Source organism: Hyla sarda, chromosome 2 (assembly GCF_029499605.1).
Source record: "Hyla sarda isolate aHylSar1 chromosome 2, aHylSar1.hap1, whole genome shotgun sequence".
In the NCBI taxonomy this organism is placed as follows: domain Eukaryota; kingdom Metazoa; phylum Chordata; class Amphibia; order Anura; family Hylidae; genus Hyla; species Hyla sarda.
Genome location: NC_079190.1, coordinates 24,216,356 through 24,229,845, shown reverse-complemented (window position 1 = coordinate 24,229,845; position 13,490 = coordinate 24,216,356). Strand labels below are relative to the sequence as shown.

Here is a 13,490-nt window from a genome sequence, read left to right as displayed (position 1 = left end):
GCGGGGATAGGGGATAAGATGTATAAGCGCCAGAGTACCCCTTTAAAAAATACAACTAGCTAAAAATAAAACTAGCCCTCTAGCTGCATAAAAATAATAAGTTTCAGCCATTAGGGGTGAGCATTAAAGGGGTACTCCACTGCGCCAGCGTTCAGGACATTTTGTTCGGAACGCTGGGTGCGGGCTTCAGGGGTCATGATGTCATGACCACGCCCCTTGATACATCATACCACGCCCCTTCAATACAAGTCTATGGGATGGGGTGTAGCAGCCGCCACGCCCCATCCCATTGACTTGCATTGAGGGGGCGGGGTGTGATGTCACGAAGGGAGTGGCCGTGACATCACGACCCCCGCAGCCCGCACCCAGCGTTCGGAACAAAATTTCCTGAACGCTGGGGCAGTGGAGTACCCCTTTGAGGGATAACTCTATTGAAAAAGAGATCCAGCAGATCTCGAAACGCGTCTAGCCTCCCTTCCTATTCTATACAGCAATCTGTTACAGCCACACATCGAAGCAAAGTCACAGCTACAAGCAACATTACTCATTCCTGGTGTGCACAGCGCACAAAGTATTCTAACGACACGCCGGCCAGCAGACCTCTCCCTCCCTTGGCTCGCCGGCGATGACGACTCGCAAACGCAGGAGCGACTAGGCGTCCGATTTAGATCCTGATCTGTGTGTGTATATATATATATATATATATATATATATATATATATATATAAGGAATGGCCACTGTACTCCACAAGATAAAGGAAACACTTTTTTGGTTTTTAATCATTCGTGCACACAGGTCACATTTCATACCACATCCACATTTACTTAAAATATAAATCAATGTTAATTTTCTTACCTGGTTGGCCATGTAAATTGTCAGCAATCCTCTCCTAAAAAAAATAATATTACAAAATTTAGGAAGATTGAAATCATGATAATAAATGTATTCGAGACCAAGATAAAAAATATTAAAATATAAAAGACGTCTGAGACTTTTAAAAAGGACTTGAATGGGCCAAAAGTAGACCTATTGTGACTATATTTCCTAAACATAAACTCCGTGTGTACAGGGCTCAAAAAAGCATTGGGCCATGTTTTTCAAGCCTAAATGGAAAACATATACATTAGTGAAAGGTACTGAACGAGGTCACAATTGGATTACGTTTGGTCAATTCGAGTTCATTGGCCACCCGGGAACACGTCAGGCTCAGGGACACGTACAATCCAACGAATGCCCCATAGCATGAAGTTATACATTATATAGTTCAGCTGTAAGGCAAATTGTATAAAATGACTCTTAAACTCTTACAAGATGGTTGACAATTCAAGCAAAAATAGAAAAATAGACATCTGCTGAAAGCATAAGTATTCCCCCCCACCCCACACTCTTCCAAAGTCGACACCCGGTCAAACCACCTTTCGATGCAATTTCAGCTGCAAGTCTTTTGAAGTATGTCTACCAGCTTTGCACAACTATACATAGAAATGTTTGTCTGTTCTTCTTCTAAGTGCTGTAATCAGGCATATTTGAGACTCCCAAAGAAATTAATGGGGCCTATGCCATCTGGACCACGCAATCCTCTCAGAGAGCAGGGGTCCCTTTCAAGAGATTGGGGGAGGTCTCAGCATTTGGACCCCCTGGGATCAGACACCTATCCCCTATCCTGAGGATGAGAGATAATTTGTCTTTCACTGGACAATCCCTTCAAAAGATGCAGAACGAACAAAACAAAAGATGTTGGGTATAACAAGACTATACCAACCACATACACTGGTTCCAGACCACCCAAGACGATCCAAAAGTTACATAGATGCATTGATAATCACAACACCCAAATTCACAGGGCTCTGAATACAGTATGAGGTACAGGTACAATTATTGGAACCAAATGAAGTGAAAAACTTCCCAACAAGTTTCTCCTAGGTGGTCCATGGTTCATCATGGGATTAGAACTGGAATATCAAGAAACAACTAAAGATAAACATGGCTTAAAGTATACAAATAAACTAAAATAGCAGACCATAATTAAAATGGGATAATAACCAGGCTCAGAAATAGCCACTTAATGCTACCCCAAGTGTAGATAGTGGAAGACAGCTCAGAGACAAGGTCCATACACAATAAATGAAGTGGCCGAGGCAAGTGCTCTCTATCACCCAAAGTGCAAGAAAAAGTGCAAATGTGTCACACTGAAAAAAAAAATGTGCACAAAGGATGCGGTCTATCGCTAAGCCCTTCTCCGACAGGAGAGAGGCCCCCCAACAAACCTATCCTTCACCTCCGGGCCAAAAGGCACCTGCAAGGATGCCGGTTTGATGCCGCTTTTCGCCGAAGCTACTAATGGGCCGAAAATTCTCCTGGCTTCAACCTAGGCGTTAGCCAAGGTATCAGCCGAGGAGCCATATACTGGTGGCATCTTGACCAAAGCCAAGATGCCCAGGGGTTGCAGGGAGGTGAGGAACCTAATGGCCACACACACCTCCCCTAGACCGCCAGGAGGGACACCCAGAAGGGCTACCGCATCCTGACAATCCTGTGCGACCATTGCTCCATTCATAAAGGAGACTCTGGACTCTCATGTAGATAGGATATAAGGGTTTAAGGTGGGTTAACTGCTTTAAATAGCCTGGGGCGACAGGAAATTGGCTAAAGCAGAGGTCCCTAAGCCAGTCCTCAAGGCCACCAACAGGATTTGAATTTTTCCCTGTTCCATTCCAATAGAGTAAATGAAAACAACCAGAATGTTGGTGGGCCTTGAGGACTGGGCTGGGGACCACTGGGCTAAAAGGTAAGAACTTTGGGACATGCTTGTTCTTTAAGAGACTGAAAACCTCCTCCATGCTATACAGCACATGAGGTCCCAAGAGGCCCAGTTGTGACAAGAAAAAAGACTGCAAGATAACGCAACAGTGAGCAGCGGGGAGAAGGGGCAAAATGGCCGACAACACTCAGATTTAGCAGGTATAGGAGTTTTATCTAATTTTTAAATACCGTACTATACATATAATCCTATAGTGCAGTGGTCTTCAACCTACGGACCTCCAGATGTTACAAAACTACAACTCCCAGCATGCCCGGACAGCTAATGGATGTCCGGGCATGATGGGAGTTGTAGTTTTGCAACACCTGGAGGTCCGCAGGTTGGTGACCACTGCTATATTGTAACCTACAATTGTAACCTACAATGGTAATTTTAAAGGGGTATTCCCGGAAAAAAACTCTTTTTTTATACATCAACTGGCTCTGGAAAAATCTTAATCCTTCCAATAATAATCAGCTGCTGATGTTGAGTTGTTCTTTTCTGTCTGACAACAGTGCTCTCTGCTGACATCTCTGCTTGTCTCGGGAACTGCACAGACTAGAAGAGGTTTGCTATGGGGATTTGATTCTACTTTGGGCTGTTCTAAAGACAGGTGTCATCAGAGAGCACTTAGACAGAAAAGAACAACTCAAATTCAGCAGCTAAAAAGTACTGAAAGGATTAAGATTTTTTAATAGAAGTAATTTACAAATCTATATATAAATTTTTTTTTTCCTGGATAACCCCTTTAAAGGAGTATTCCAGGGAAAAAATGTTTTTTTTTTTATATATCAACTGGCTCCAGAAAGTTAAACAGATTTGTAAATTACTTCTATTAAAAATTCTTAATCCTTTCAGTACTTATGAGCTGCTGAAGTTAAGGTTGTTATTTTCTGTCTAAGTGCTCTCTGAGGACACCTGTCTCGGGAACCGCCCAGTTTAGAAGCAAATTCCCATAGCAAACCTCTTCTGAACTGGGCGGTTCCCGAGACAGGTGTCATCAGAGATTAGACAGAAAAGAACAACCTTAACCCCTTAAGGACTCAAGGTTTTTCCGCTTTTGCACTTTCGTTTTTTCCTCCTTACCTTTTAAAAATCATAACCCTTTCAATTTTCCACCTAAAAATCCATATTATGGCTTATTTTTTGCATCCCCAATTCTACTTTGCAGCTACATTAGTCATTTTACCCAAAAATGCACGGCGAAACGGAAAAAAAAATCATTGTGCGACAAAATCGAAAAAAACGCCATTTTGTAACTTTTGGGGGCTTCCGTTTCTACGCAGTGCATATTTCGGTAAAATTACACCTTATCATTATTCTGTAGGTCCATACGGTTAAAATGATCCCCTACTTATATAGGTTTGATTTTGTCGCACTTCTGGAAAAAATCATAACTACATGCAGGAAAATGTATACGTTTAAAAATGTCCTCTTCTGACCCCTATAACTTTTTTATTTTTCCACGTACAGGGCGGTATGAGGGCTCATTTTTTGCGCCGTGATCTGAAGTTTTTATCGGTATGATTTTTGTTTTGATCGGACTTTTTGATCACTTTTTATTCATTTTTTAATGGTATAAAAAGTGACCAAAATACGCTTTTTTGGACTTTGGAATTTTTTTGCGCGTACGCCATTGACCGTGCGGTTTAATTAATGATATATTTTTATTGTTCGGACATTTACGCACGTGGCGATACCACATATGTTTTTTTTTTTTACACGGTTTTATTTTTTTTATGGGAAAAGGGGGGTGATTCAAACTTTTATTAGGGAAGGGGTTAAATGACCTTTATTAACACTTTTTTTTTTTTTTTTTTGCAGTGTTATAGGTCCCATAGGGACCTATAACACTGCACACACTGATCTCTCATCCTGATCACAGGCGTGCATTAACACGCCTGTGATCAGCGTTATCGGCGCTTGACTGCTCCTGCCTGGATCTCAGGCACGGAGCAGTCATTCGTTGATCGGACACCGAGGAGGCAGGTAAGGGCCCTCCCGGTGTTCGGTCAGCTGTTCGGGACGGGTCCTGAACAGCCCGACTGAGCAGCCGGGTCACTTTCACTTTCACTTTAGAAACGGCGGTCAGCTTTGACCGCCGCTTCTAAAGGGTTAATACCGCACATTGCCGCGATCGGCGATGTGTGGTATTAGCCGCGGGTCCCGGCCGTTGATGAGCGCCGGGACCGACGCGATATGATGCAGGATCGCGGCGCGATCCCGCTTCATATCGCGGGAGCCGGCGCAGGACGTAAATATACGTCCTGCGTTGTTAAGGGGTTAAAGGGGTATTCCAGGCAAAACCCTTTTTATATATATATATCAACTGGCTCCAGAAAGTTAAACAGATTTGTAAATTACTTCTATTAAAAAATCTTAATCCTTCCAATAGTTATTAGCTTCTGAAGTTTTCTGTCTAACTGCTCAATGATGATGTCACGTCCCGGGAGCTGTGCATGATGGGAGAATATCCCCATAGGAACTGCTCAGCTTCCGGGACGTGAGTCATCAGAGAGCAGTTAGACAGAAAACAACAACTTAACTTCAGAAGCTAATAACTATTGGAAGTATTAGGATTTTTTAATAGAAGTAATTTACAAATCTGTTAAACTTTCTGGAGCCAGTTGAGATATATATATATATAAAAAAAGTTATTTCCTGGAATACCCCTTTAAGGTCCACCATAATATTTGTAACACAATCTGCACACAGTATACAGCAATGCATGGGGATACACTAACCATGGGTAAGTATTCAATAAAAGAACGAAAACCCAATAAAACCCCTACCTCATCCTGTTTGTCAATGCCCAAAATGTCTGCACTGAACTGGTAAAGGGTTAAGATTATTCTCTGTACGAGCCGCTTTATTTTTTTTTCCCCATTACTGTTTGTTTCCCTGCAGATATTTCTGCAGAAAATCAGAGACTTGGCTGTCCGAGAGGATACAGCTGCAAGTCAGAGGCCACCACAAAGGAAAAGGTAGATGTGAAAAATATTCCAGATTTTATTTTTTATACCTTGTGAAACAACAGACGCGGAGAACACGTATAGGGATGAAGTGTCCCGAATACAAGAGACTGACTCATCTGACTAATGGATAGTAGTAGGCTTACAAAATGTGGATAGAATTAGGGAATTCATCCCGTTTGTTTGGAGAAGCCTCGATCAGCTAAAAAGATCTATCGAAACTGGAAGACAAATCGATTCAACATGGAAAAACAATCTATGTCCAACCAGAGATATAAAATACCGGGAGAAATCACAGGGTTGGCTTTGGAAGAAACCCAGCAAGCTAAATATTGGTCCTTTACTAACATACGGTGACTACAAGAGGCTTACCTGCTTTACTAGCAGAGGTGTAACAATGCACCTACCATGGACCAATTATATACATGTTGTAGAAGGGTCCTGACAGTGACTGATACCTCTGCACCTCCTATTGTTACAGCCCTGGATGCTGATGGACTTTATATGTAGAATAATTATTTAATTAGATACTATAATACTGCCCCCTATGTACAAAAATATAACTACTATAATACTGCTCCTATATACAAGAATATATCTACTATAATACTGCTCCTATATACAAGAATATAACTACTATAATACTGCCTCCTATAGACAAAAATATAACTACTATAATACTGCTCCTATATACAAGAATATAACTACTATAATACTGCTCCTATATATAAGAATATAACTACTATAATACTGCTCCTATATACAAGAATATAATTACTATAATAATGCCTCCTATATAGAAGAATATAATTACTATAATACTGCCCCTATATACAAGAATATAACTACTATAATACTGCTCCTATATACAAGAATATAGCTACTATAATACTGCTCCTATATACAGGAATATAACTACTATAATACTGCTCCTATATACAAGAATATAACTACTATAATACTGCTCCTATATACAAGAATATATCTACTATAATACTGCTCCTATATACAAGAATACAATTACTATAATACTGTCTCCTATATACAAGAATATAACTACTATAATACTGCTCCTATATAGAAGAATATAATTACTATAATAATGCCTCCTATATAGAAGAATATAATTACTATAATACTGCCCCTATATACAAGAATATAACTACTATAATACTGCTCCTATATACAAGAATATAACTACTATAATACTGTCTCCTACATACAAGAATATAACTACTATAATACTGCCCCTATATACAAGAATATATCTACTATAATACAGCTCCTATATACAAGACTATAACTACTATAATACTGCTCCTAACTACTATAATACTGTTCCTATATACAAGAAAATAACTACTATAATACTGCTCCTATATACAAGAAAATAACTACTATAATACTGCTTCTATATACAGGAATATAACTACTATAATACTGCTTCTATATACAAGAATATAACTACTATAATACTGCCTCCTATATACAAGAATATAACTACTATAATACTGCTCCTATATACAAGAATATAACTACTATAATACTGCTCCTATATACAAGAATATAACTACTATAATACTGCTCCTATATACAAGACTATAACTACTATAATACTGCTCCTATATACAAGAATATAACTACTATAATACTGCTCCTATATACAAGAATATAACTACTATAATACTGCCTCCTATATACAAGAATATAACTACTATAATACTGCCTCCTATATACAAGAATATAACTACTATAATACTGCTCCTATATACAAGAATATAACTACTATAATACTGCTCCTATATACAAGACTATAACTACTATAATACTGCTCCTAACTACTATAATACTGTTCCTATATACAAGAAAATAACTACTATAATACTGCTCCTATATACAAGAAAATAACTACTATAATACTGCTTCTATATACAGGAATATAACTACTATAATACTGCTTCTATATACAAGAATATAACTACAATAATACTGCCTCCTATATACAAGAATATAACTACTATAATACTGCTCCTATATACAAGAATATAACTACTATAATACTGCTCCTATATACAAGAATATAACTACTATAATACTGCTCCTATATACAAGACTATAACTACTATAATACTGCTCCTATATACAAGAATATAACTACTATAATACTGCTCCTATATACAAGAATATAACTACTATAATACTGCCTCCTATATACAAGAATATAACTACTATAATACTGCCTCCTATATACAAGAATATAACTACTATAATACTGCTCCTATATACAAGAATATAACTACTATAATACTGCTCCTATATACAAGACTATAACTACTATAATACTGCTCCTAACTACTATAATACTGTTCCTATATACAAGAAAATAACTACTATAATACTGCTCCTATATACAAGAAAATAACTACTATAATACTGCTTCTATATACAGGAATATAACTACTATAATACTGCTCCTATATACAAGAATATAACTACTATAATACTGCTCCTATATACAAGAATATAACTACTATAATACTGTCTCCTATATACTGGAATATAACTACTATAATACTGATCCTATATACAAGAATGTAACAACTATAATACTGCTCCTATATACAAGAATATAACTACTATAATACTGCTTCTATATACAAGAATATAACTACTATAATACTGCCCCCTATGTACAAGGATATAACTACTATAATACTGCTTCTATATACAAGAATATAACTACTATAATACTGCTCCTATATACCAGAATATAACTACTATAATACTGCTCCTATATACAAGAATATAACTACTATAATACTGCTCCTATATACAAGACTATAACTACTATAATACTGCTCCTATATACAAGAATATAACTACTACAATACTGGCTCCTATATACAAGAATATAACTACTATAATACTGCCCCTATATACAAGACATTAACTACTATAATACTGCTCCTATATACAAGAATATTACTACTATAATACTGCTCCTATATACAAGAATATAACTACTGTAATACTGCCTCCTATATACAAGAATATAACTACTATAATACTGCCCCTATATACAAGAATATAACTACTATAATACTGCCCCTATATACAACAATATAACTACTATAATACTGCTCCTATATACAAGATAATAACTACTATAATACTGCCCCCTATATACAAGAATATAACTACTATAATACTGCTCCTATATACAAGAATATAACTACTATAATACTGCTCCTATATACAAGAATATAACTACTATAATACTGCTCCTATATACAAGAATATACCTACTATAATACTGCTCCTATATACAAGAATATAACTACTATAATACTTCATCCTATATACAAGAATATAACTACTATAATACTGCTCCTATATACAAGAATATAACTACTATAATACTGCTCCTATATACAAGAATATAACTACTATAATACTGCTCCTATATACAAGAATATAACTACTATAATACTGCCCAATTCCTATGACAAACTCAGTTCTTCTACGTCTGGTGAGTTTCCTGGACTGCGCCGTCATGCGGTTTTCCATCATTCTGAAGGCCTTATCTTACGCCCAGCACGTGGGGAGGTGTTAGTCGGTCTATAGTGACACAGAAAATTAGTCAGAGTTTACTAGTTTACCAAACACATCACATCGTCCAGATAAGACATTTCCCTTTCTATAAGTTCCGTTTACATAGGGCTTCCTCTGTATACATTACAGTGCGGCTGAGTCACCATTCTCAGTCCTCGAAGTCTTGTGTACAGAAGGATTATGGCGGCTCTGTGTAAACCAGCGCTGATCTCAATACAGCAATTGTAAACAGGTGTCAATGTACATGACATGGGGCCCATACGGCGGCCCCCGAGTGTTCGGATTATACAAACCGTACAGAAATGTCTGCAGTCAGGTTACTGTTGTTTTGTCTTGAACCGGTTCTGACTAAAGTCCTTGTAAAAACATTGTCACTGTGTAAATCCTGTGAAGTCGGCTGTTTTTCTGGTGTGACACGGCATGACAAAACAAACTCTTCCTGCCTCGCTTTTTAGTCTATAGTGTGTAACAGCAGGTATAAAATCACTGGGAAACCACAATCCACATCAACCCCCGCCACTGTGAGGGCTAATTGTGGCTTACTGAGGAGAATACCGTATATTATCGTGTAACTATAAGGTGCAACTATTTGTGATACACTGAGAGGTTCATTTAGGGCAGACAGACCCCCTACCAACTATTAGATACTAGGGGTACGAGAACATATGCATAAAGGGTTAAGAGGGTTCACTTATTCTGGGACATCCCGGATGAGACAAGCTACATAGGTGCCCAAGGAAGGGGTTTCAGAATGCACCGCAACACTCATTGGTTCCTAAAGTTCAGCATACTGCTCCCTATCTACAAACATATACTGTATATACTTGAGTATTAGCCATTCCGGATATAAGCCGAGGCCCCTAATTTCACCCCAAAATTCCACATCATTCCCCCCCCCCCCCCCGGTCATCATCCAGACCCCCCCCCCCCCTGATCCCTCCTGTCATCATCCAGACCCCCCCTCATCCCTCCTGCCATTATCCAAACCCCCCCTCATCCCTCCTGTCATTATCCAGACCCCCCCTCATCCCTCCTGTCATTATCCAGACCCCCCTCATCCCCCATCATACAGATCCCCCTTTCCCCCCAATATCATTATCCAGATCACCCTCATCCCTCCTGTCATCATCCAGACCCCCCTCATCCCCCATCATACAGATCCCCATTGCCCCCCATTTCATTATACAGATCCTCCTCATACCCCTGTCATCATCCAGACCCCCCTCTCTTGTCTACTCACCTCCCCAGTTGCAGTTCTGTCGTTCCTTCCCTAGCAGCCGTCCAACATCGCTGCAGGGACCGTCCGACTTCTAGTGGGGAGGGTGAGCCGGTTCGGGACATCCATCTTGACCGAGAGGCCCTCTTCTCCGCTGCAGGCTGGCCCCGGACTAGTGACGTTACATTGATGTCGCCGCGTAGAGGCGTCCCTGACGTCACGTACGTCTGCTGCGCACGGAAGTCCCTGCACGGCGCCGTCAATGCAGCGTCACTAGTCCAGGGCCGGCCCGGAGCGGAAGTCGGACGGTCCCTGCAGCATAGATGGGCGACGATGTACGGCCCGGCCACAAGCGGAATTCTGCGGTGTGAACTTAACATTAGTGTGAATGGGTCTCTGTGAAGAGTTTTTAAATGACAGCATAAGCACCATTGTTAAGAACACACTGCTGTTGTGCTGTGCAAAGATAGGAAGACCGTCCTGTTGGACGCCAAAATGTGTGAATATATTGGTGCATAGAGTGCTGGGTTTTTAAAATGCACTTACAGCTCAGTAATAACTATACACAAACAAATAAAAGTTACGTTTTCATTTGCAGTAAGGGATAAAAAGTGGACGATTTTACCCAGTCCTTGTGGGCTGAGTTTCTTTGCCATATAATGGGTCTCCGTGAGACCCGTTCAGCGGCGGAATTTCCGCGGTGTACAATTCCGCTGCTGAAATTGTTCTGCGCAAAGAAAGAACATGTTCATTCTTTGCGCGGATTCCGCGAGCACTGCATAGCCATCAATGGTGACGGCTCAGTGCCCCGCGGCCATAGCGCCGAAGCAAACTCGGCGGTGGCCGCTAGGCGGAATTACCGCTTGCGGAAATAACCGAGCGGAGATTCCGCAGTGTGAACGCACCCTCAGAGTTGTCTGTTCCATATTCTGGTTGAAATTAAATTTTTTGAGTAGTGATCCCACAACTAACAATGGCCTCAGGTTACAATATTTTCCGTCTTTTCTGGACCATTGTAACTTGAAACGATACTCACCATACAATGCTACAGACAGTCCAGATCTGTGAAATGTGTCAATGGCTGGAAGAACTGACCAATCAGAATGGATGTTCACTGGTAAAACCCCCGTATTACTGAAGTGTATGCACTGACTGATGTCTGGTAGTGCCCCCTACAGTACAGGGAGGTATTACATGTTCTGTACTCTTTACCTGTACCAGGGTTAGCTGCTCCTTTGGACACCAGGTGAGGGCGGCTCCATGTTACTTTTTTAGGACATTGTGTACTGTACAGGACCCTGAAGAAGCTCCTGTCCTCTACATTGACAGTGATTACAGCTTTTACTTTTATATGTAAGGATTTGCTTTATCTGTATTAGTTATCTACTTATTTTTCTTTAATCCTCACTTTTTCCTATTTTTGGATGACATTTTGGTGCTTCAAAACCAATTACCAGGTTTCCATAGAGTTATGGGAGAGATTTATCAAAACCTGTTCAGAGGAAAAGTTGCCCAGTTGCCCATAGCAACCAATCAGATCGCTTCTTTCATTTTGCAGAGGCCTTGTTAAAAATGAAAGTAGCGATCTGATTGGTTGCTATGGGCAACTGGGCAACTTTTCCTCTGAACAGGTTTTGATAAATCTCTCTCATGGTTTCAACATACAATGGCCGTCCTGGAGCCGATTCATATTGTAACTTGAGGGACCACTGTAGTAGGTTGAAGCTCTGTGAGAAGGTGGACAAGCAGCCTAATATTACCGAGGCTTCAGGAAACTGGGAAATCTGGGTGGCAAGCAGTATGCCTGCCACCAAGCTTTCCCAGTCTCCTGAAGAGCATTGCTTTTCCTCACCTACAAGGTTCGGGAAGGAAGACCGGCTTCAGAACCAATGACCAGGTTTCCATAGAGTTCTGGTCTCAACATACAATGGTTTCAACATACAATGGTCATCCTGGAACCAATTCATATTGTAACTTGAGGGACCACTGTAGTTGGTTGTAGCTCTGTGAGAAGGCGGGCAAGCAGCCTATTACTATCGAGGCTTCAGGAAACTGGGAAAGCTGGGTGGCAAGCAGTATGCCTGACACCCAGCTTTTCCAGTCTCCTGAAGAGCATTTATTTTTCTCTCCTACAAGGTTCAGGTAGCTGGAGGCAGGTTGCGGAATCCCTGGCGGGGGTGATCCGAATTATCCGACTTGCGGTATCGGCGCTTCACCGGGATGTAGAAGTTCTCGCAGGCAGTTTTCTGTGAAAAACGTTTTTAATTCACCAAAGTACGAGTTATACAGGGGCAATTAGTTTACACAAATAGCTGGGTGCCAGCGGTACCGGCGATCAGCGGCTCCCGGACCATACTGCAACCTACACTAAGCGCTACTCAGAGTTGTGCCTGCCACTAGCACAACGGGATAAGGTGAGCGGCATTTCGGCCCTTTTTTTTCACACATACCCTTTCTATCAAAAAGTTAACTGCATCAGAGCGCCATTTCTCTGTCTCCGTTTTTTACATCCCCCTGTAAGGCTGGGTTCACACTACGTTTTTCAAATACGGTTACCGTATACCCTTTTCCTCTATGCAGCCGTATACAACCGTATGACTCCAAATACGTTTTTTCTCCGTATACGGTTCCAAAACGTATGTACGGTTCTATCCGTTTGCATCTGTTTTTGCTATTTTGTTGGAATTAGTTTTCAAGCAATTTAATAAAGTTACTATTGTTCTATTGAAATTTCAATCTGCGCATGTGTCAACTCCAAAAATGGATTAGAAAAACCGTGTGCAACCATATTCTGAAATTCCATGTACGGTTCTCATAGACAACAATGTTAAAAGAACCGCATACGGTTCGCATACGGTTTTCCAACCGGAAGGCAAAAACGTGGTCGAC

At 40.3% G+C, this 13,490-nt stretch overlaps 1 protein-coding gene across 1 annotated transcript in view; it reads right to left on the bottom strand.

Annotated features, from left to right (window-relative positions):
• TMEM135 (transmembrane protein 135) overlaps positions 1-13,490 on the bottom strand; it is a 455,209-nt gene that overhangs the window by 307,542 nt on the left and 134,177 nt on the right. The window contains exon 4 of the mRNA XM_056561396.1: positions 857-890. Within this exon, the coding sequence (XP_056417371.1) occupies positions 857-890 (34 nt within the window). The remainder of the gene's footprint in view (positions 1-856; positions 891-13,490) is intronic.